The sequence below is a fragment of the Gouania willdenowi genome, chromosome 10 (genome assembly GCF_900634775.1).
Source record: "Gouania willdenowi chromosome 10, fGouWil2.1, whole genome shotgun sequence".
NCBI classification, from domain to species: Eukaryota; Metazoa; Chordata; class Actinopteri; order Blenniiformes; family Gobiesocidae; genus Gouania; species Gouania willdenowi.
In genome coordinates, this window is record NC_041053.1 from 33,541,302 (window position 1) to 33,565,326 (window position 24,025).

General features: G+C 37.4%; 1 protein-coding gene across 3 annotated transcripts in view; it reads right to left on the minus strand.

The window, feature by feature from the left end:
- The window catches only part of slit3 (slit homolog 3 (Drosophila)), a 306,653-nt gene that overhangs the window by 17,990 nt on the left and 264,638 nt on the right, over positions 1-24,025 (minus strand). For all 3 annotated transcript variants that reach the window (XM_028459161.1, XM_028459159.1, XM_028459160.1), the window contains 10 exons: positions 22,183-22,254; positions 21,961-22,043; positions 21,765-21,845; positions 18,744-18,868; positions 17,733-17,830; positions 11,941-12,080; positions 8,653-8,749; positions 7,241-7,378; positions 5,723-5,963; positions 2,014-2,144 (listed from right to left, as the gene is read on the minus strand). In XM_028459161.1, the coding sequence (XP_028314962.1) occupies positions 2,014-2,144; positions 5,723-5,963; positions 7,241-7,378; positions 8,653-8,749; positions 11,941-12,080; positions 17,733-17,830; positions 18,744-18,868; positions 21,765-21,845; positions 21,961-22,043; positions 22,183-22,254 (1,206 nt within the window). The remainder of the gene's footprint in view (positions 1-2,013; positions 2,145-5,722; positions 5,964-7,240; positions 7,379-8,652; positions 8,750-11,940; positions 12,081-17,732; positions 17,831-18,743; positions 18,869-21,764; positions 21,846-21,960; positions 22,044-22,182; positions 22,255-24,025) is intronic.

Consider the following 24,025-nt stretch of genomic DNA (forward strand, 5'->3'; position numbering starts at 1 on the left):
ATGTATGTACCGGTGAACGCCCCGCCCCCACGCTCTGTCTCATGTTTATAAAGCAGCATGAGCTCGGCTACGGACTGGGTGGGAGGAGGGCGGACCGTCCTCTGGGCCTAGGTCACCGTGCGAGGAGGAGGAAGTCAGTGTCCCGTCTATAGACACGCCCACTCATGAATATGCATAAGTAGGACGCAAATCAGCCTAGAACAAATGGAGATAAAAATAGCATGACATGAGACCTTTAAGTGAACTTACTTTTACCAATCTCATTTTGTTAAAAACTTAGTTAAAATAAATTATGATTATAAAAATTTAATTTGTTTCTTCGTTAAAACTGGGCAAATAAATAGTAGACATACTGTAAATGTTAAATACTTTGGTTGTTGTTGTTAGAATACTAATAATTTAATATAATTGATCAGGATTACAAGTGGAAAACCTTGTTTCTAAAAAATTGTACTGATTTAAAACTCTAACAACTAAATGAAATCATTGGAAGTTGAAAAGCTCAATATGATTTCAATGAATGAACTGTACAATTGTTGTTATACGGTGTATTTTCCTTTTGTGGTTTTTCACCTAAGCTGATGTACCAACCTAGAAACAATAATTTGAATAAAAAGAATAAAAGTAATTGAATGTCTGGTTCTTTCAGTGAAGTCTAGGAAACAACATCCAGTAAAGAGAAGTTCCTTTTCAGTCAGGGACAGCACACAATTCTGACTGACTTGACAATAGTTATCATCCTCTCAAGCAAGGGTGTCAAACTCATTTCAGGCCATACTGTATATGACCCAGTTTGACCTCAAGTGGGCCGGAGCAGAAAAATCGATGTTTTTGTAAAGGAAAAAAGCACGAAATCCAGATTGACAAGCAATTACTAAAAATTCCTCGTCTTTGGGACTAATTTCCCTGTAATTTGCCAGAATTCTGTGGGATCATTTGTGAGAACTTTCCAGCTTTTTAAAAATAATTTGGATTTAATGTCACTATAAATAATGTATAGAAATGCAACCATCGTTTTTTTTATCTACAATTTACAGGACTTTTTGTAAATTACCATAAATCAAGTACACATACGGTAATTTACAAAAAGCCCTGTTTTTGTTGTAATTTCTACTTTGAACAAAATCTTCCTACGGGCCGGACTAGATGATCTGGCGGGCCGAACTTGGCCCGCGGGCCTTGAGTTTGACATAAACTGTATGCTCTAAGGTAAGCAAACTCTCTGGCAGTATTTTCTTTATGATATTAGAAAAATAAAAAATGTTAATGACATGCAACAATTTGTTTCCCAAAGAAAACTAATAAAATCTGACAGTGACATAAACACAGTTGGACGTTTTCATCTAATTTGGGGTTGAAACTCAGATAGTTTCCTCTGGAAAAAAATAGAATATGACCTTGAAGGTCGTAATCTATTTTTTTCAGAGTTTATAATTGTTTTAAAATGTAATCTCCTTGATGTAAAAAAAAAAAAAAAGGGGATGTTGGAGGATTTGTGAATGACTGACCAAATCATTCATTTGTCTTTCTACTCGCTTATTCAACCACTCACAGTTCCATTTACTCCTCTGGGTACACTGGGATTTTACGTACCCTAACATGTTTTTGGATGGTGGGATGAAACTAAAGTACCAGGAGAAAATCCACACAAGTACAGATTATCCCAATCCTCTGTGCTGGAAAGCACATGGACATGTTTCTGGATATGCACATACATTTTTGTGGATTTTGTTGATTAATGCTTCAGACCTCTGAAACATGCTTATACACTGCATCAAATTCAATTCAATTGGGAAAATAAACTTCTAAACATGATGGATTGAGGCCCACCAGGAATTGTCCCTGGTTAGGAGTATAATAAAGTCCATGTTTGTTGTTTTTATATCAGATATAATAAGCTTAAACTTCTTTTAAACTGACTTTTAGATAAAAAAAAATAAAAAATAAATTCCACAGATTGAAAGGGTATCTTACCATGAATGTAAAAATTTATGCCGTTTTTCTTTGACTTACCTGTACACAGTGGTTGGTGGGTAGTTGGAGATGTCGTAAATAAGTCTTATGTGACCTTGATAAAGCTCCAGCGCCAATGGGTCGTGATCCTCTTTGTACAATAAAATACCATTGTCTTTATCTGTAGCGACCTGGAGGAACAAAGAAGAACGTGTTCAAGTCATTGTTAAATGTGTCTGAATGCTTTCAGTCACTCACAACCATACATGTCATTTGTATCGTAGGTGGTTAACATATCAGGGAGAGCATCATTAGAAAGTTTCTACAAATCTGCCGAGAACAAACCTTGAGCAAATCAGTCAAAACAGAGCAACAAATGAAAAAACTCAAAGCTGTTGATGACAATAATTAATATTTTTAAACTGGTATTTGGTTTTTGTGATGAAATACAGGCGCAAAGTCACACATTTCTAATGTTTTCAAGAATTAAAAGTTTTGCCAAAACAAAAGCAGATGTTGATATTCTGAATTTCAATGGAAACACCCGAATATGGCCTAAATTGAATGTATCAAGGAGTGACGTTATATCGCGGGGAACACCATAAACCAACCAGAACTAAAATAGCATTAAAAAAAATCCTTATTGTCTTTGTCTGGTGAAAGAACACAAGAAACCATGGTAAGAATGAAGTAAAAACATTTCTTACAGAGACTAATTTCTTTGTCTTTCCACTAGTCTATGACAGAGGTGGGCAACTTCTATCACAGCAGGGGCCACAAAAATGTGTTTGTTTGATTGATGGGCCACATTATCAACATTAATGTCAGCATTTAGAATGATGACCAATTATTCCAGTTAACACGGGAAAGAACAAATAGTTTTTATACTAATTTTGTGTGCATTTCTGAATTACAGCATATGTGTATTTTTCTGTAAAATTGTAAAATGTTTTTTGGAGTCATATTGTGTATTTGTGTGGTTATTTTGTGTTTTTTGGAGTAATTTTTGTATTTCTGTTTTGTGTACTTTTGTCATTTTCTGTCATTTTGAAAAATTTGTCATTTTGTGTTTTCCTGTCTTTTACTGTATTTCCCTACAATGTTGTAATTCTTTAATTTAAAAAATTCTTGCTTTTGTATTGTGTAATTTTCTGTAATTTTGTATATTTACTTTGGGGGCCACATTAAATTAGACAAAGGCCGCATGTGGCCCCCGGGATGTCAGTTGCCTACAGTATGTCTGGAAAACGGGATTCCAAATCCCACAATGCAATGCACGAAAGTTTTCCAAAGTTCATGTCACATGACCATTCCTCAAAAAACCAATTGTTAGTGATGGAGTCAGAAAACAACCTTGAGAGCGGTAATGCAATATGAACCTTTCACATTTGAGTAAATTCCACCATTTCCATTTTTGTGAAGAAATACAGTACCTTTAATTTGTTGATTTATTATTCAATTCAACTTTATTTATACTGTATAGTGCAAATTACAACAAAGACATTTCAAAGCGCTTCACAAAATATAAGGTTCATAGTGAGAAAGAAAGAACCAAACAATATCGTTTATGCCTACACTGTTTTTATCTGTGTTAGGTATCAGCACCATCAGCTTTAAGATGACTGAAATACTTGAAGAAGCTGTAACTAACTAAAAAAAAAGTGTTTTTCTTCACTCTGACGAAGTGACTTACGACTCCTTCCTGCAACTGACATGTCACACTTACTGGAGTACTAACAAGCGAGTGGAAATGGGGCCATGGGGCCAAGCTCTTAACACTTCGGCACCAATGGAGCATATCCAATTCAACACCTGCTAACAAGCTGCAGCGAGACGAGAAACAAAGCAGCTCCGGGAAAGAAATGGAAAGATGTAAAAGAGAAAAAGGTGGAGAAGAAGAGAGTTGGATGCAGATTCGTTGTGAACAAACTACAAAGTCAAAAAAAGAGTGAAGTGTTGGAGTAAAAAAATAATGAAAGCATTCGATGATTTATGAAGTGCTGTGGCCCTTTCATTTGCCTTTTTTTCCCTTGTTGCCTCAGAGTCAGGGCCACTCGGTAAAGTTTAAACAGGTTTGGCTCCGACTCGGAAAAATTCCTGGCAGGAACACACACGATCACATGTGTTCACACTGGCTCACATGGACCCAAACAGGTGGTAAATATCAAATACTCCACTCTGCTTTTCTTATTTCCTTTCCGTCGTCTTACGCTAATATTTTTATAGAGAAAAATATAAGGAAGAAGAGGAAGAAAATCTATCTACGCTAGGATGTGACTCTCAGGTGTACGAGTTGGACCATGAGTGTGAATTACACTCATGTTTCCATGGGGGGAAAAAAGCAGACATTTGCTGTGCAACAAATCATCTGAATTTGAACGACTCTTGGCTCCAATAGAGGAAAAAAATGTCCAAAAATGATGTGCATAGAAAATGATTGAAAGCCTTTAATGGATGGCTTTTTACACGAGTTAAACTGCCTTTCAGAATAAAATATTGCTGATTACAGTTTTGTTTTCAATGGACAAACTTCATGCAAACATTCATACATTTTGTATTTAAATACATTTTCACATTCCTGAGGCTATGACTTAATAGTTATGTTTGAAACTTATTGTACAGGCTGTCATTGCCTGATCCGTTAGATCTCGGAAGCTAAGCAGGGCTTGACCTGGTTAGTAGTTGGATTCTGAGAATTCCAGTTGCCACACCCCACTGGTAACTGTCATTGTGTCCTTGGGCGAGACACTTCACCTATATTGCCTCGTCTGAATGTAGTGTGTGAGGGCAGCTGTGGCTACAATAGTAGCTTACCACCACTAAGTGTGGAGTGAAAGAATTATCCCTTAATTCTGTAAAGCCACTTTGAGTGTCGATGATAGTTTTATATAAAATTGATGCATTATTATTACAGTACAAATAAAGAAAATATATTGATAGGTGTTGAACACACACTAATACTGCTTTTCGCCTTTCTCAGCAAAATAGCAGATCGCGACTCGAAATCCATTGATCCTAAAGTCTTGTTTTATGTCACTATATGAAACATCCCGAAATATAAAATAACTACTGGCACAGTCACTAGAAAGATTTAGCTTTATAATTTATCATAATTATTTAACATTAACTGACATTTAACTGGAAGCTGTGCCCATATTCATTTATTCATTCATTTATGTATCACTAATTGTAGAAGCTAAGCTAAGCGCTACCGCAGGTCTTTCATTCCCACCACTGTACGACTGTACAATAAAACAGTCTGAGGCATTGTACTGTCTGTAAATATGTATATACTGTATATCTCCATAGACCCCACCTGTTAATATGTACAGTATATATCTGTATCCTATATTCTTTATCGATTTATGTATTTCTATTTACATTTCTATTTATGCATACCGTATTTTTCGGACCATATTTCAGGTTTATCTGTGTGCTTTGTTCTGTTTTTTAATTGCACTTTTTAATTGAGCTGACATGTCAATAAATTTCTCCACTGTGGGATGAATAAAGAATCTATCTATAGTCAGAATATTAGCTTGTAACCTGAACGCTAACACACAACAGTCTGCTGTGGAGGCAGAGAACCATGATCGTTGATTACGTATATATCAGGGTTATTATGTTAATAAATCTAGTCATCTGTGTGAGGTGATGAAAGAAAGAAATTGTTGATCTCCAGGTCATTGGAAACACTAGCGTTAAAAGTCATACGCTGACAATATCTAGAACTGATGAAGATGTTATCCATGATTTTTCTTCTTCTCACCTGTATTGAAATGTGAGCAGTTGGACGAAGCTTTGCAGCCGACAGCTCCAGGTACGCCTCACGACCCAGGAAGTGAACAGTGGAAACCTTGTCGCATTTGTTGCCGTAGTAACCTGGCATACAGCGGCAGATAGGTTCCCCGGAAACGACCAAGCACTGAGCACCATTCTGGCAATCTGATTGGTCGCATGGGCTGGTCTGCAGCAAGATCATTGGAGGAGGGTTCTCGCAGAAAAGCCCGCTGAGAAAAATAAATGAGACAAAATAATATTCCTTTTGAGCTTTTCCTAATATTTTTTTATCCTTTTAACTTTGTTGTTATTCACAGCAGGGATTCTCAACCTTTAACCTCTTTTCACCATATTTCGTGTTTATTTTTTGCCAATTTAACCACATTGACAGTTTGACATGCCCATTATTTGCCACTTTACATTTTAAATCACATTACTCCAACCCTCCCCACCTCCCACCATTTCTGCCACTTTTAAGCCAATATTGACACTTTGAACCCTTTTTACTACTTTTTTCTGTATGTTTTTGGCCACTCTAATTCTGATCAAAACAAGGATTTACATCTTTAGGACGACTATATACTATTGCCAAAATATTACTAAACATCCTGGGTAATAGTGGGTATTATTCAGATAAATAAATGAGATTATCACACAGATTCATATAACAATGGACTATCATTTTGCAGACTTTATGGATGATTGAAAACCACTGATTTACATTACATTCTGCACTCATAAATATACTATTTTTGAGAAATGTCTTAATTTAAATCTGTTTGAAATAATTTTGTGTGTGGTTTTAATTTTCCAGAGTGCACGGGGACAAAGCCAGTTAAGGGTCCCTGAAAGTCTGTGAACCTAAAAACACTCAGTATTGTCTTTGCATCTCAGTTCTATTGTAATAAATGGATTTCTCGAGCAGACGCTGCCTCACAGCTGTTTGCAGGTGCGGATCGTTCTCTCACTGAGCCAAACTGTTCTCACTGAGCCTTTTTCCAGATACTCCACTTTCCTCTGACAGTCCAAAACACTTGCATTTTGGGTTTGTGTTTAAAAATCTGAGGAGATGGTTGAACTCAATGTTTGTGTGTTAGCTCTGTGATGAACTGATGACCGATCTACAGTATGTTGGATGTTATTTGGTCCATAAATTGGCTGGAATAAGATCAGTTCTGGACCATGCAGGTTTGAGACCCTGTTTAATTATATTAAATGTTATTCTGGAAAATAAAAACATTGGCTCATAGATGTTTGAACAAAATATGAAGCTGCCCGAGTACTTTTAGGAATCACCTGTTGTAAATAACGACGCTAGTATTAGGATGCAATGAAAAAAATAGAGAGAAATTTGCAGATTTTTGGCTTTGGCAAATTATATTTTACTTTAAAAAAAACTTGTACGCATGTGTATGACAAAAACTAAAGCTTTACAAAAAACAGCACACCTGCATCCCCTCCCAGTTTTGTCTAAATTAGCTTTGTCTGTCTCTGATTGGTCCTTTACCTGAATCCTTCTCTACACACGCAGGTATAACCATTGACGGCATCCACACACTCTGCTCCATGCTGACACTTGTTCTCCAGACAGTCGTTATAGTCCTGCTCGCAGCGTTGGCCCACATAGCCCGGCAAACACTCACACCTGTAGGGACAGAACAAGAACTGGGATTATAACTGGAGGTCTGAGGCTCTGCTGAGAGATTACTGTAGAGCAGGGGTGTCAATCATTTTAGTTCAGGGGCCAAATACAGATCTCATTTGGGCTATAGATTATATGTGGAGAAAACAAGCGATTTCAACATTCTTGTGCCCTAGTTTGCACTTTCATGTTTAAAGTGAACGATATCCATCCCTGTAGGATCTTCACTTCAAATTCCCTTTATTTTTAGTTACTTTGTATTTACTTTTGAGAACATTAGTGGAATAATTGAAGGAAAATTGCAGGATTTTAGAAAAATTCCAAGTAGCGATTAAAAATGACTGCCAACATGTGATATAAGCAGTGGAGAAATGTGAGCGCTATGTATTTGGAAAGACTGAGATACTCTATCTACAACTGAATTAGTTGGCAATTTACACAATTATGTTTTCTCTGTCCCTTTTAATTACTCCTGTGGGCCACACTGGATGTTCTAAAGGGCCCGATTTGGCACCCAGGTCTTGAGTTTGACACGTGCTGTAGAGTGATGACACCTTTGATGTACCGGTATTTTAAGTCTTAGATGAAATTCCAAGGATAATTCATTGACAGAGGGGAATTAAAGGAAACATATTCTAATGGAAAAACACACAAATGCAGCTTAGTGATAGTTACTCACTACTTGTTCCAAAAAGTAACTGAGTTAGTAACTGAATTACTCTATAATAAAAGGAAAGAACCTATTTTCGTTACTGTAAAAAAAAAGTTGCAATATGTCAAAGAATTCAGATTTTTTGGATGTGTGCGTCATTGTGAGGTGCTTCATTAAATTTGAGTTGCTTACAACGGATGTCGACAAAGTTTTGCTCCTTAAAAATGCCAACTTTTGATCGGACTGCTCCACGCTCGCCATCTCTGCTGCTTCATCAAATCTGTAGTGGTTGTGTGTGGCGCGTGTGCAGCCTGGCACATGTGTAAAAACACTGGCTCTGATTGGCTACCATGAAACATGACGCCGCCTTAGCCAATCATAATCGCTCACCTTGTTTTTAAACCCACCTCCTCACTACAGCTGCGTATGAAGCCAGGGATGCTTTCGGATAACAGTTTATTCAATCAATGCATGTAACGCACCTCATTTAACATTCAGTAACGTTAACGGCGTTGTAACAGCGTAAAAAGTAATTACTTAGAACGTTATTACAAACTCCGTTATTCCAAATACTGCATGTGACATGTGCATGACCTTTCCAGGGTTGTTGACCTTTAGATCTTACCTGTAACTGCTGCGGCCAACAAAGACACACTTTGAATCGTGCTGGCAGGGGTCAAAACCTCTGAGACAAGGGTCAATCACGTCCTCACATAGATCCCCTGTTAACAAAAACATAATTTATTTCAATTTGTTTGAATTCACAGTGAAAAAAACTCCAGAGTATATATTAAATCCATATAAATACACACATTTAGGGCTAACCTTTATGTCAATCACAACATCACAGGAGGGGTTTTGTCTCTTTTTCCAGTGTGTAATAACCACATTCTGAAGTTAGCGTGATGGTTGACAGAGAAAAGGAGGGAAAAACCAGAAGCAGAGCTTGTCTAACCTTTGCACATGGGTCTCTGTGACAGCTTCAAATAACAGTGGAAAGAAGGAAAGGGAAGAAAGTAAACAAGGGTTGGAAAAAGTTCATCAAAGTGTGCACGCTCTACATCATGTTCATGACATCAGAAGTGTTGTGAGAGATTTCAAACACACCGAGAGGAGATTTATTTGGTTTTTCTCACTGCTGAAGGAGAAAAAGGGTGAACAGCACACACGTACAAACAAACACGGAAAAAATAAAAATAAAAATAAAAAAAACAGTAGCTGAAGTTGTGCTGGGAAGGAAGAGGGACCTGAGAAAGGTCAAGCACATTTGCACCGATATCTGCTTCAATCTAATCCTGCAGCTTCAGCTTGTTTCCACCCTCCCTGTCTCCATCATCCACTTCTCAGCTCACTTTGGTGCACAAGTACAAGTGCAACTGTGAACTTCTGCAGCGTTTATCTATTTATTTTTCTGTTAGAAGTGCATAGGCGGATGAGGGCCAATTTTGGTGGCGAAAATAATTTGGGCAAATTAAGAATAAAGTCGAAATGTCAAGAACAAAGTTAAAATATAATAAAATTTAAAAAACAAAAGGAACTATTATGCAGTTTTGCATAGTTTACTGTAGAGCCAGAATTTAAATGAATAGGTTTCTTCTTCATTTGTGTTATTTCTTTATTTATTTCATTCAGGATTTATTTTTAATTAAATTGCATTGTTTTTGAAAAATTATGAAAGATAAAAGAATTCTTTTTTTTTTTTTTTAAAAAAATAAAAAAAAATTCTCAGTCATTTGTTTACAATCTAATTTTGTAAAATAAATCGTGAGAGAATTATCTCGTGAACCCAGTATCGTGAATCAAATCGTATCAGGAGTTGAGTGAATCGTTACATCCCTAGTGAATGATCATGGTACCAAGATCAAAATCAATGATCCAGATGACCTCCAATACCTGGCTAAGAGGATATTTGGCACTTGGTGGAGGTTTTAGGCTCTCTGAGTGTTCTTGTTGTACATTTAATTTGATGAATACTAAGCAGAAACCTTAAAAAACATCTTGTAATGAATGCGAAGTGACAACCATGTTTGCTGAGAGTGAAAAAAGGCTAATTAATGAGTGGAAGACTCTGCTTCTAAATACACTTGATCTTTGTCCAACGGTTCACTTGGCTGAGAGCAGGCTCAGGGCCAAGGTTGCCATCTGTGTGTAAACGTATGCATCTGTGCCACTTTTTATTCAGCAGCTGGATGCTGTTGGGTGGCTGACAGTGTGTGTGTGTGTGGATTCTCAAGTGCCAACTGTGGTAATGACACGCTGCGTGCTTGTGGGTGTGTGGGTATATTGACAGAGAGCCAGAGTCCAACGGAAACTCAGTGTGCCTGTGTGTGTTTGTGTTGGATGAACATCGCCTAAAATAGAAAATACATGTTCTACTTAGTCAGCAGTTTTTCCTGGACTTGCTGAATTCACCTCATCAAAGCTATCGGTTACCACTTCTGTCTTTTAGTGGTTTCATCTGTTTTATTGTTCTTCTCTCACTTTATCTACACCACGGGTGCCAAAGTCATTTTAGTTCAGTGGTCAAATATGGAGCAGTTCATCTTAAGTGGGCCACAGATTTTAGGCGGGAAAATGAGTAATTTAATGTTTGCACTTCCACAAATAAATCAATTATAAATGATGTACAGCACTGATAATATTAAAGCAATAAGTGACACACACTGTATCAGTCCCTGCAGGATCTTCACTTTTGTGTTATTTGATTTCGTGACCCACTTTTATGTAATTTGAGGAAAGAAAAATTTGAAGAAAACTGCAGGATTTTGGGAAAAAAAAATATTCTTTTAATAATTTGAGATTGAAAATGACTGCTATCATGTGATATAAGCATGAGAAAACTGTGAGCGCTGCTAATATTGTGGAGTTTCATTGAATTTGTGATTCATTGACACAATTATTCATGGTTTCTCTGACTTTTTTTGCATGCTGCCAGATTGGATGCTCTAAGGCAGGGGTGTCAAACTAATTTTAGTTCATGGACCAAATACGGAGCAGTTTGATCTGAAGTGGGCCACAGATTTTATACAACAAAACTAGTAATTTCAACATTATTGTGCCCTAGGTTGCACTTCTACGTATACTGTACATAAAATACAAAATCAGAAAAAAACTGACCATATCCAAACAATAAGTGACAGATATCAGTCCCAACAAATAGGATCTTCACTTTAAATTTCCTAGATTTTGTGACCAACTTTTATTAAATTAAGGGAAATATTATACCATAACTTGATGACTGCAATCATGCAATATAAGCACCAAGAAAACTGTGAGCCACTGCAAATATTGCTGAGTTTTATTTACACAATGATTTGTGTTTCCTCTGTTTCTCCTGCGGGCTGAATTGGATGCTCCAAAGGACCCGATTCGGCCCCCGGGCCATGGGTTTGACGTGTGATCTATAGGGATGTCCCGATACAACTTTTTCACTTCCAACACTATATTACAGCCTTGCGTATTAGTCGATACCAATATCGATACGATATATCAGCACAAATCATACATACTTTTACTACTTATTTTGTAGTGTGGAATGTTAGGAAAGGCTTGATCAAGTGATGTTCCTCAAACAGAGAACAATAGTCAACAATTCAAGTTTACTTCAGTTATTTTTTACTGTCAGTATATGGTGGGAACAATAGAGGGCAGGGACAAAACCAACAAAAACTTATTGGAGCACTTATCGGAGATTTTAGATGCAGTCCGATAAAATCCGATATTCGTTTACTGGCTGATATTGGACCAATATCCGATATCAATATCAGATTGGGACACCTCTAGTGATCTACAGTACATGCTGTACATCACTCACTTATTATTCATTGATGTTAAAAACACACTTTTGTTCATAGTTGTGGATTATTGGTCAGACTTAAAAAACGTGTGTGTGTGTGTGTGTGTGTGTTTCTACCTGTGTAATTGGGTGGACAGACACATGTGTAGTTGTTGACTCCGTCGACGCAGGTGGAGTTGTTCTCACAGTCGTTGTCTTCACAGTCGTCTGGATTTATCTCACATCGCTGACCCTCAAACCCCGGTGGACACACACAACTAAACACAAGTACACAATTAATAAATATTATTATTTCCCATTCATAGTGACAGAGGGGGATGCTTATTCTACTACAGTTACACAATATGAAGTACAGTAAAAACATTGAGCACTCAATGGCAAATCAATCATTGTATATGATTGGGGATTATTGGATAATAATTGTATTGCATTTTAACTTTTCTGATTGGCTGAAATGACTCCTTTTCAGGTATGTTTATTTATTTAACATGGACACACAGAAACAACATTAAACATAAAAGACAAATGAAAATATTATTAGAATTAGAAACTGTAAAATGTTTCCTTTGGAGTAGCAGATATGTCAACGCTTTTTTATTTTTTTTATTTTTTTGTTTTTGAACATGAGACAGTGAAATCAACCCAACAAAACAAAAAAGTAATAATCATAATAAATAAATCCATAATAAATATATATCAATCATTAACATGCTTGAAAAGGAACACTTGTATAAATAAAACGCTTGTTTTATATGTGGGATCTGTGTTGCTCCTTCAGTCATTACTTTTTAATACCTTTGTTAAATTTTTCAGCTCTGTGATTAGACTATTCAGGATTTTTATTCTTGCAACAGAAAAGACTGATTGTCCAGAGGAAGTTTTTTGCGCATTGCGATGCAACAGCTAACATTTCCTGAGGCAGGTGTGTTGACTCCAATCAAGACCTGACATCTTGTAATAGAACGTTGACAAAAGATTCGTCCTTGCGAGAATTATCTAAATGTAGGGCCTACTATTTTCTTTTTAGCATGTGGAACATCTTAAAACATCTTAATTTACCCATGCATCAAGACATTTGTTTAACCTTGAATTTGTGCTTTGTCATGTTTAGTCTTTAACACATCTTTTTGTTACCCTTATTGCTGAAGATTACAGTCCTTTTCGGATGCGATTCTTTGAAATAAACTAGTGTTTTAAATTCTTGCAGATTTCCCACTTTACTGTAAATACAAAAACAACTAGGTCCACAAAGGAAAGTGGAAATACACTTTAAAGAAACAGCACTTTGGACCACCTGGGTACCTCTAAAGACGTTATCAACGCCTCCACCTCCTATCCATCCATCATCGGGCCCGTGTGATTTCTTTCTGCTTTGTGCTCTCCATAACATCCTTTGATCTGTCACTCTTCTCCACTCTTTGTATCTGTGTCAGGGCGCCTCCTCGCTGCACGTATCCCACACAGATACACTACACCTCCAGGAGGAGTTTAATACAATCTGACCACAGCTGCATTCAGTGCTTTGCCCTTTCCCATGACTTTCCTTTCTTTAACTGCACTCCCACTTATCACTCCACTAAGTATATAGTATAGTTCCTAGTAAGACATGGAAGGAGCACTGCAGCACTAGCAGTTATACATTTCTTCTTAAAGGGATCCTTTACTGTTTTTACAAATGTGGCCTAAAACCTTTGAAATGTCCTTATTAGAAGATCTATGCCTAACAAAACACATTATTTTGCACCCTATTTGTTTTATTAGCTCTTCAAAATGGCACGATTTTACCCTGTGCGCCGCCATGTTGAAATGACGTCATTGATGACGTGGTTAACCTCTGTTAGCCCATTGTGTTCTATTGGAGTGAAGCATACAGGATCATTTAACAGCTTTTTCAGTCAAAATGTCAACTTGTGCTGCTTTAGGTTGCTCTAAAAATCAGTAAAAGTTAAAACATGTGATGTAAACGTCTTTTGTTTACTGAGAGATGATAAATTAAAACCTTCACCCGAAAAAATCTGTGGCCACAGGGGGCGACAATTCCCACTCTGCTGTTTCGTAGACTCCATTAAGAAGAGGAGAAGAGGATTCACTGCTGTTCATTATAGTAGCAGTGGATTTATTTATTTACAAGCACACTGAGCTCTTCTTCTTCCATTTTTAAAAGTTAATGAATATGGTGCAAAATAATGCATTTTGTTAGGCACAGATCTTTGTAAAAACAGTGAAGGATCCTTTTAAAGCCAATTTAAGGCCATATTCTTGACATTAAAGCTGCTGGAAATGATTTTTTTAAAAAAAGCAAGACTTAGGCTGTGTTCCAAATTGCATACTAACGTACTATACACTACACAATCAATCAGTATATACTGTCTACTAAATACTATAGGTATTGTTAAGATGATTAGGATGATGAGCGTCCCCACTGAAGTACACTTCCAAGTTTCCCAAGATGCATTTTGAACCTACGACAAAAACCTGAAGCACACTGAGACTAAATATCTGTTGATTCTCCACCTTTGAAGGTTCTGAAAACATTTTAAGATTAATTAAGATTAAGATTAAATCGGGGCTTTTGCCTTTAATTGGCCATGTAATGTTATTACATTAATGGAATTTGTCCTCTGCATTTAACCCATCCCTGAGGAGCAGTGGGCAGCCATTTTGCGGCGCCTGGGGAGCAGTTCGGGGTTAAGGGACTTGCTCAACATCAGACAGTGACGGCCCAGGTGAGGCTTGAACCGTCAACCCTCCAATTACAAGCCCAGCATCCTTAACCACTAGGCCACCACTCCCACACTAGGCCACCACTCCCAACATGTCAACATGTGGTCATTTGATCCATAAAACTTGCGGAAAACAAATCACATGCCGACATTTCGGAGATTTTCGGAGACCCGCCATTGTGGTACTGACTAAACTTCCTGTTAACTTCAAAACAAGAGCCCTATTTAAAAAAGCATTAAAAATTAATGGAAAACAAGAAGAGATGCTTTTATTTTAAAATGGAAATGTTTGAAGCAGGTCCCAGGACTATTTTAGGTTCCACTTGCAATGCATCATGGGGCAGTTGAGTACAACGAGTGTGCCCACAATGCATACTTCAAGGTTGAACTTTTGTGCTTGAAAGCTTGTCTTTATTCCCGCTGTAAAAACAAAAGTTTTGTGCATTGCATTGTGGGATGTGGAGTACCGTAGACAAATGCATGGAAGTATTTTTACGTCAATCTTACTGTGATTTCTTGTGTTCGCCCCAAAAAACTCTGCCAAAGTGACTTCCTAACACATATCTGGTGATGACGGGTGTTTTATTGGGGGTAGAAAGATCCAAATGTGGCTGAATGAAGTAAGGTGATTTCACAGAGAATACCGTGAACAAACTACAACCAAAACGGTGTCAAGCCAATTGCTGTTTTTTTCTGTCGAGCTATAAGAAACACAAAAAATCACAGTAAGAATGCGGTTTAACAAAATACTCCAGTGCATCAGTCTACAGAACTCCACATTCCATAATGCAACGCACAAAACATTTCCTACAGTGTCAGTCGGAGAGTGTTTACGGTGATGAAAACAAATATTTCAGCAGCATTTACAACCTTTTTATTCAGGCAAAGGATCTTCAATGTATGATCCACACTTTGTTAAGATCCAAAGGCCAAAGGTTTTAGTAAAAACTTGAAAAGACAAAAACCCACAGCCGTCAGAGAGACATCCAAGAAAAGTTTTTATTTAAAGTTGCTGTTCGTCATAAGCCTCATACAGAAGTATGGGCTCCTTTAGGGCATTAATAAGTATTACCCAGACAGTCAGAGGCCAGAGTGTCCAAGCACACATACATACATTTACAAATATGGGCACTTATGAAAAAAGAAGCCCAAATATCAGCTAAGCTATAAGCTAAGGCAAACAGCTGCCTATTTGGTACTTTAGAGACTTTATTAGTGCGTAAAACATTGTCGAACTGATGTGGTTTGGTCCAACTTAAAGACAAAGCGGCTGTTTTATTTAACAAATAACCACAAAAGAAAGACTCATGCATTCGGTCTGTTTTAAATTTATACCATTTCTTTACAATTGTGGACTGTTTTGATTATATTTGGTCTGCGGTCGACTACCACATGTATTTTGTCTCTTCACACTTCTTCGCTCAAATGTAAGTTCACACTTACTCGGTTATTTCATTCAAAAGGGATTAGTCATGTGTGGATGTGGGTGTGTGGGGAGGCAAGACGTGTTTTGGTTCACAACAGAGAACATTTGAGGACAACACAGCAGTTTACATTCATTCACAATGTCATATACAAAAAAACCATGATGGTAACACCGAGCTTCAAAGCCCCATTGGTGACCTTGATTCATGTGTGAGAGGATGAATAGTGACTGTATAAAGGAACTCCCTCAACAGCTGCCACTGAGAGCCTCCCGACCGCCATGCTCTACAATGCAGCAACAAGTCAAACACTGGGATTGTGTTGGGCAACTCCCGAATGTGATCCACTCAAACTGTCTGAATGCTAAACAGGGAAGTTCCTTCAAAGAGGCAAAACATTCACAACATGCTTGGTTTCTCTCAGTGAATACAGACGATTATAACGTAATAAATACAATAAAACACTGCCAGGTTCCTATGTTAATCCAATACTCTATCAGAGCGGGGGACACAAACATGTGGTTGTCTGATCTGAGGGTCACATTATCCACATTCATGCTAGCATTTAGAATCATGACTAACCTGAGCATTAATACAAGAAAGAACCAAGGGTTTTGTCTTTGTTGTCCTTTTGTGTGGGTTTCCTTGGTGTTTTTTGAGTTTTTAGACATTTTGTGTGTAATTGAATTCATTGTGTCTATTTTTTTGTCACTCTGGCAAATTTCTGTTTTTGTGTGTGTTTTTTGAGTCATGTGTGTTTTAGTTATATTGTGTATTTTTCTGTCATTTTGACACTATATCTGTAACACATTTAGTCAACTAAAACCGTAATGTCATTTAGTTGACTAGGCTATAACAGAAGTAGTCCTGATGACTAAATTTGGGGTGAAATTGGATTGTATTTTAGTCAAGACTATGACTAAATCAAAACTTGCAGTCAAAATTAACACAGATTTTGTATTTGTTTCTCTCTTATTTTGTGTTTAGTTGTTGCCAATTTGTGTGTTTTTGCAGCTGTTTTGGGTTTTTTATTTCCATGTTATTTTGTGTGTGTGTAATTCTGTGTGGTCTTTTTTAAGTTATTTTGTGTATTTTTTGGGTCGCACATGTTTAACCTTGAGGACCTATTTAGCATTTACTAAAATGGCCTCTTGGTTGATTTTTTTTCCTGCACATCCTTTAGTGTAACAGCCAAAGCTATGAAAGTATAGACCCCTTAAAATCCTTAACTTGATAAAATATTGACGAATTTACAGTTTGCCTTATTACAAACCTTATCATACATAGGTATGACATAGCATGCTTCTACATGTTGAAATTGCCACTTGCCATTTGAAAATTGGTAGAAAATTGAGAAAGTTAGGGTTATTTAAATAGTACATGCACCATTGACATCGATGTAATGAGCGGGGCCAGCTATCTGAGGTAAGATGGCCGCCACGTTGCTACGTCGCTCCCCATTGTCTAACAGCGCGGGTAAGTCATCTAGTGTTAATATATATCTCCGGTGGTTTGCCTCCAGGCTAAGCCCCGCCCAAAAAAATAAGTCACAATGTTTACAAAAAAATGAAAGGGTCTATACAAAGCACACAATCAAACAGTACTCCCAACAATTTGTTGGAACATTGGTGTCATGGCTGGTGCTTTTTGGCCTCTCAGCCTGGAGTAGTCCACCTGATTGATAACTGATCTGAATCAGGTGTTTTAGGTGAGAGAGGAGGAGACACCAGCTGTAACAATAGTTAGTAAAAGACAAACCTACCTGAAGTGATCTTGGTGACCAGGCTGAATGTGACAGGTTCCTCCGTTAGAACATGGGAAGCTAATGCAGGCATTGATGGGTATTTCACAGTCTTGACCCTAAACAGAAGGATGGAATGAGAAAGACAGAATGGTATTTTAATATATCATTTTTCAATCAAAACTTTACTGTACAGTCATCTGTTCTAATATTGAAGTCTTTTTTAATTGCAGCTCTGTGAATACAGATAACATCTCTTTCACAGACAGGTTTTTCTCTACGACTTTCTTCTGCATTAAAGTACCCTCTCTCCATCAACACATGAGTGTGTAGATAGTTTTGTATCCAAACCAAGAAACGTTTGATTGCTGCAGACTTATCAACGTCTACAGAACAAAAACACAAGAGATGTTTCTTTTACCCACTTCAAATCCACATTGACATTTATCTCTTATTTTTTGTATTTTTGTAAAAAAAAAAAAAAAATTCCCTTCTCTATTCTTCTGTATATCTTAAAATTCCAGCATGTCACATGGTCTGGTTTTCTGTACTTTTTTGTCGTTTGCTGCTCATTCTATAATTTCCTTTACGTTAGACCTTTAACTGCAGGGTCTCAGGTTCATATCTGCTGCCCATGAGCAAGGCCCTGATCGCTAACTCTGACAATTATCTACACGTGTCACCAAAAAGTCCATATCCATTTAGTAGCAGTCTCACTAAAGACTTTTACATTGGCAGGTGTCTGCCACCTTGTACAGTATCTTCCTAATGATCATTGCACTAAGTGCACTCATCGTCTCCTCAGTGATGGACAGCCACACATACATTATGCATAAGGCTGGAACAAAGCCTGATAATACCACTAATACCAAAGGCTTATGCAGTCTGGCTGTCCATCATGAATACATTCCACAAAAGGGAGTGATTTTCAATAATACTGCACAACTTTTACTTTTAATTTCTCCTTAAGATGATCATAGATACCTACTTTTACTAACCACATGATATAATTCTATTCTTTTCTTGCCTCACCTTAAATCCATAGGGACAAGTGCAGTGGTAGGATCCGTTTGCATCGGACACACAGGTACCATTGTTGTGGCACGGCGCAGCCAGGCAGGGGGCGCATTTCGACATCAGGCTGATATCTACAGGACCTGAGAAAGGTGGAGACCAGAAACAGATCAGCACAAGACTAAGGCTGTGTTTGATATTGCATACGAGGAATGTCACGGTATTGACGATATCGCGATACCGCGGTATTCAAAGTGCCTCGATATTGTCGTGATTATGTCACGGTATAAAATAGTGAGCCGTTGCGCTTAAAATTACGTTTTTTGGTTGGCTGTAGCGCAGACATTTTCAGAGTAAACTATAAGTATCATAATGCATTGCGGCGGCGTCATAGGTTACAGGCGGTGTAGCCAATGGTGTGCAACAGCGCAAGGTCAGAGGGGAAAGGAAACATGGTGGATGGATGGAGGAGTTTGTAGAACCTGTGCCCGATGAAGCGGCTACAAGTCAGAGTTGTGGAAACTTTTGGTTTTGGTTTCACCGCATTAACCAAACCATAAAGGTGGACAATATGCAAACACTGCTAGTGTTTGTACCGTGCGCTACTCTTCTGGAAATACGAGCAACATGAGAAGACACTTAAGAACGCGACATCCCGAAAAGTTTAAGGATTGTGTCAAACAAACAATTCAGTCTGGTCAAAAAACTCTAAAGGAAGCAGTTACAAACATGGTCCATCAGAACAGCTCAAGGGCTCAAGAAATAACAAGAGATGTTGCGTAGTTACACCCGTATACTGTTGTTGTTGTGGGATTAGACTGTTGTGAGACAGGTTAGTTGTACCCTACTGATGATGTGTGGTTGCAATAGTCTTAGCTGAAAGAAACACAAAATAAATGTAAATAGCTGTGTGTGTGCATATGCGTGAGAGAGAGAGAATGTTTTATACTCTTTGTATTGTGGGTGGGGGAGTTTTATTGTATTTACTGTATCCCACTGTAATGTAGAAAAGGTCCAACCAGGGACAGGAGTAAAGCTAGTAAACTAGCACTAGCTTTAAACTTTTATGTGCATCACATCAGCTGCACACTTATTTGTATTTATGTTGAATTGCATTGTCCATGTTGAATAAATAAATAAATAAATAAATAAATGTTGACAACAAGGTTACTTCTTGTCCCAACCTCAAATGTTGACTAGTTCATCTTTCTCTTGAAAAACCTTAAATCAAGCTAAACACAGAATAATAAAGTTTGCACTACTTTGACATAACACAAAAAAAGGCCTTCCAGGGTATGAATAAAGACCTTAGGAGAGCAATTGAGGTGGTTTGTTTTATTAGTATGAGAAAAGTAATAGCTTGAATATGTGGAAGAGATTATCTTTTGGTGTGAGCTGCCGCTACGACCCAATGAGTGTTTGTTTTGAGCAGCGTTGCAATGTTTATACGACGATACCATCTGGAACCTTTGATTTAAAATGTTTACTGACAAGAAACTTCCTCCTGCTTTCTGGAGTTTTATTTCCTGAGAAAATAAATTGCTTCTTTTAGTGCATCCTGTGTGCTTTTCTTCCTCTGACAGGTGATTTGATAAAGGAGGAAAAGTGTTGTCTAGTAATGTGGAAGCTGGTTCTATGGAAGGTTAGTTTGGTCTTTTTAAACAACATAATGTGACTAAAGAAACAATTACTGCCACAAATGCCTAATTGTTTATTTAACCATACACGTAGATGATGATTAACTTCTGCACCTATACGAATAAACATGTTTTTGTAACAGTTACTTCCATGTAAAAATAGGAAATCAAAGAGAATAAATACTGTAAGTGTGACATCCCTGAAGAGCAAGTAAACGTTGTCCTTCATTTGCTGCTGTAGTCGTCTGTTTCCAATGAGAACTGGTCTGTGAACCTCCCATCACTAAATCAGAGCTGTAGACGTACTCACTGCTGTTGATTACACTGACGGTCATCACCTACTGTTAACGGCTGCATTTCTCTGTTTCAATCACTATTTGACTATTTGAGTGTTGTCGTACAATTTCTCTAACACTTATAATTTGATGAAAACTGTCAACAGATGACACAGTCACCACTAAAATACTAATTTTCATACACGAAAGCCTATAATAAGGTGTAAAAACAGAGGTAAGATGTAATAAAAATAGGAATAAAGGTAAGGCTGAAACAAAATCAGTAAAATAAGTAAAAACACAGAGGTAGAGCAGTTCAGGTTTAGCTGTGGATTGGTCCCTTTTTTATTTCAGCATGGCAGCATATATAAAGTATTGTAGACAGCTTAAATAGCTGGGTCATTCCATGTCAATTCACAGATGGCCAACTTTTTGAGATATGGACAATTTAGTGAAGGGGGTATGTTTATTTTTCTTCCTTTTTCAGCTTCCAATATCTCAGCAACTGCAACTTAAATTTGGTATCATATACAGCTTCATCTACTCTCACAGAAAATATAAAAAGATATGCTATACATCTTATCTGTTGGACATGCCAGCACCTCAAAATTGGAAAACGTTTTTTGGGGGTTTTTGGGCTGGAACATGTTTGGGCTTTCAGTACACAACTTTGCATAAACCTCAGCTCCCTGTAACTTGGTCAGCTTTGAGCTACGTACATAGACTAATGATATGTCAGATATATGCATTGGTTATTTGGTGACAATCTCTTGAAATCACCCAAAAAAAAAAAAAAATTGGCTTAAAACCGTGTGTGGGAGTGTAAGAAAAAAAAACTGATCTCCGTTTTAATTAATAGTATAAAGGTTACTCTTTCTTGGGATATAAATTATTTTTCTTTATTTATTTTTATTTTGAATCACAACTTTAGGGCTATTTCACCAGTCGCCGATATTGGAAATTCCTTTACACAAGGTCTTTGTAGTTTGCCTTTGTGTCTTATAATCATTTATTGTTATTAGTTTTTCCACAATTGGTAAAAATTGGAACTGAAGTGCGTGGAATGTCTTCAAAATGTGTTAAAATGACAATACCCAGCTATGATTTGCGAATAAGAAAGTCAGTACCTTTACACTGGAATCTGTTGAGCGGCGTGGTGAGCAGAAGTCTGTCAGCCATATCAGGAGGTCCAGTACAACGAGCAATGCCTAAAATACATTTTAAAAAAATCACAATTTGTGTAAACAATTTCTGACATTCTGTTACATTACCAACAACACAAATACCTCCTTTTTAACAAACATACTGAATGTGAGTTCTCACCAGGTTCTTTGAAGCCAGCCTTCACCCACTGAGACAGCCAGCGTAAGTCACAGTTACAGTACAGAGGGTTGGCACCCAGAGCCCTGATCACACACACACACACACACACACACACACACACACACACACACACACACACACACACACACACACACACACACACACACAGACTTAGACATGTACTTATACAGTAGCAGAGGAGACTTCAGACACTTCACGTACAGGTGTGAAAGAGACGTCAGGTGGTTGAAAGCTCCCTCTGGAATGGTTGAAAGGTCATTACCATGAAGAGTCCTGCAGGAGAAAAATAGAGACATAATAATTGTGTGTGCTTATGGACCAATACACCTTAACTCACGACTCTCAGCTTCATCTGCATTTCAGTGATACACAAAAAACAAACAGGTTTGTCAGGTTTGTAGTATTTAGATTTTTGATAGAACCATTCCCAGATTAGACATCTTTTGGAAACTGCAACAAGTCGTCTCGTGATGTGCTAATACTTACAAACGTTACTGAATGATAATCTTTTCTCTATAATAAAAATATAGATGTTATAAACAAATAAAAGCCAACACTAAATGACAATGACATAGGATTGACAGCACAGAAGACATTGATGGAAAAACAGAATAATCTACCAGTTAATGACATAATAGCCACATCCTAAATTATTTAGATTATTTTTGGCAGACAGACCAGTGTCTTTCTCTACCGAAAAACATATAAACTAGAAAGCACTCAGACATCTACCACATCATAACAGTCCCCCATAATGCAATGTCACCTTTAGATTCAGGATATTTATTCGACTCATTCCTCAAAATCTAATCACTTATTCCTTATCACATTGTGGATATTTCCTGCCAATTTAATCACAATCTTTTCAAATGTATTTAGTAATTTGATGCTTTTGTGCATCTATGTGTGTGTTTAAGTATTTATGTCCAATTGCCCTGTCTGTGAAAGTCTGGCCCAGAGGGGGTTGTGGGTAATGAGGAAGTGACAGTCATGGTTGCCTGGAAACCAGTTGCTAGTTTAGAAAGAGAGGGATCAATCCCCAAGGCAACTTCAAATAACAGAGAGAGAAAAGGTAGGAATACAATTTTGTAAAGGCCCTTAGGCAAACTTTTACAATGACTAGCTGTAGGACATACTAAAAGAAAATAGAATCTCACTAAAACAATGAACTTGTTTTAGGTCTAACACCTACAGTGCATGTTTTCTACCAGAGTTTGGTCAGACATAAATTATTGCTTTTTGATGTGTAAGGTTTGAATTGGGAAAAGGTTTATGGAAGATAGTGCATAACATTAAGTTGGGTCACAAAAAAAACATTACCGGTAGTATTAGGCTGTGTTTGAAACGGCATATTCCCTACTATGCAACTACAAACTCAATGAGTATATACTGTCTATGCTATAAGTATGGTTAAGATGATTAGTATGGTGACCGTTCCCACTGACGTATACTTCCAAGTTTCCCTCGATGCATTTCAAATCTACGACAAAAACCTGAAACACACTGAGGCTAAATAACTGTTGATTCTCCACCTTTGAAAGTTCTGACAGCATTTTAAGCGAGAAAGTGACCAAGAAAAACATCAACATGTGCTCATTTGATCCATAAAACTTGTGGAAAACACATTTCATGCCAACATTTCAGAGAGATTTTGGGAAAACCTCCATTGTGCTACTGATAAAACTTCCTATTAACTCCAAAACAAGAGCCCTATTTACAAAAGCGTTAAAAACTATTAGAAAACAAGAAGAGATACTTTTGTTTTGAAAGGGGGATGTTTGGCTTGAAGCCGGTCCCAGGAAGATTTTACGTTCTGCTCGCAATGCATCATGGGGCGGTTGAGTATGACTAGTGTGTCCACTGTCCATACCTGAACAATGTCCCAATATAGTATAGATCTAGGTATTTCTCACGTACTCAATCTTTCCATACTATCTAATGTGAACGCACTACATACTCATTTTGACGTCAGACTTACGGTTTTATGAGTAGTACATTAGTATGTAATTTCAAACACAGCCCTACTCTTTGTTTACTGGTACAC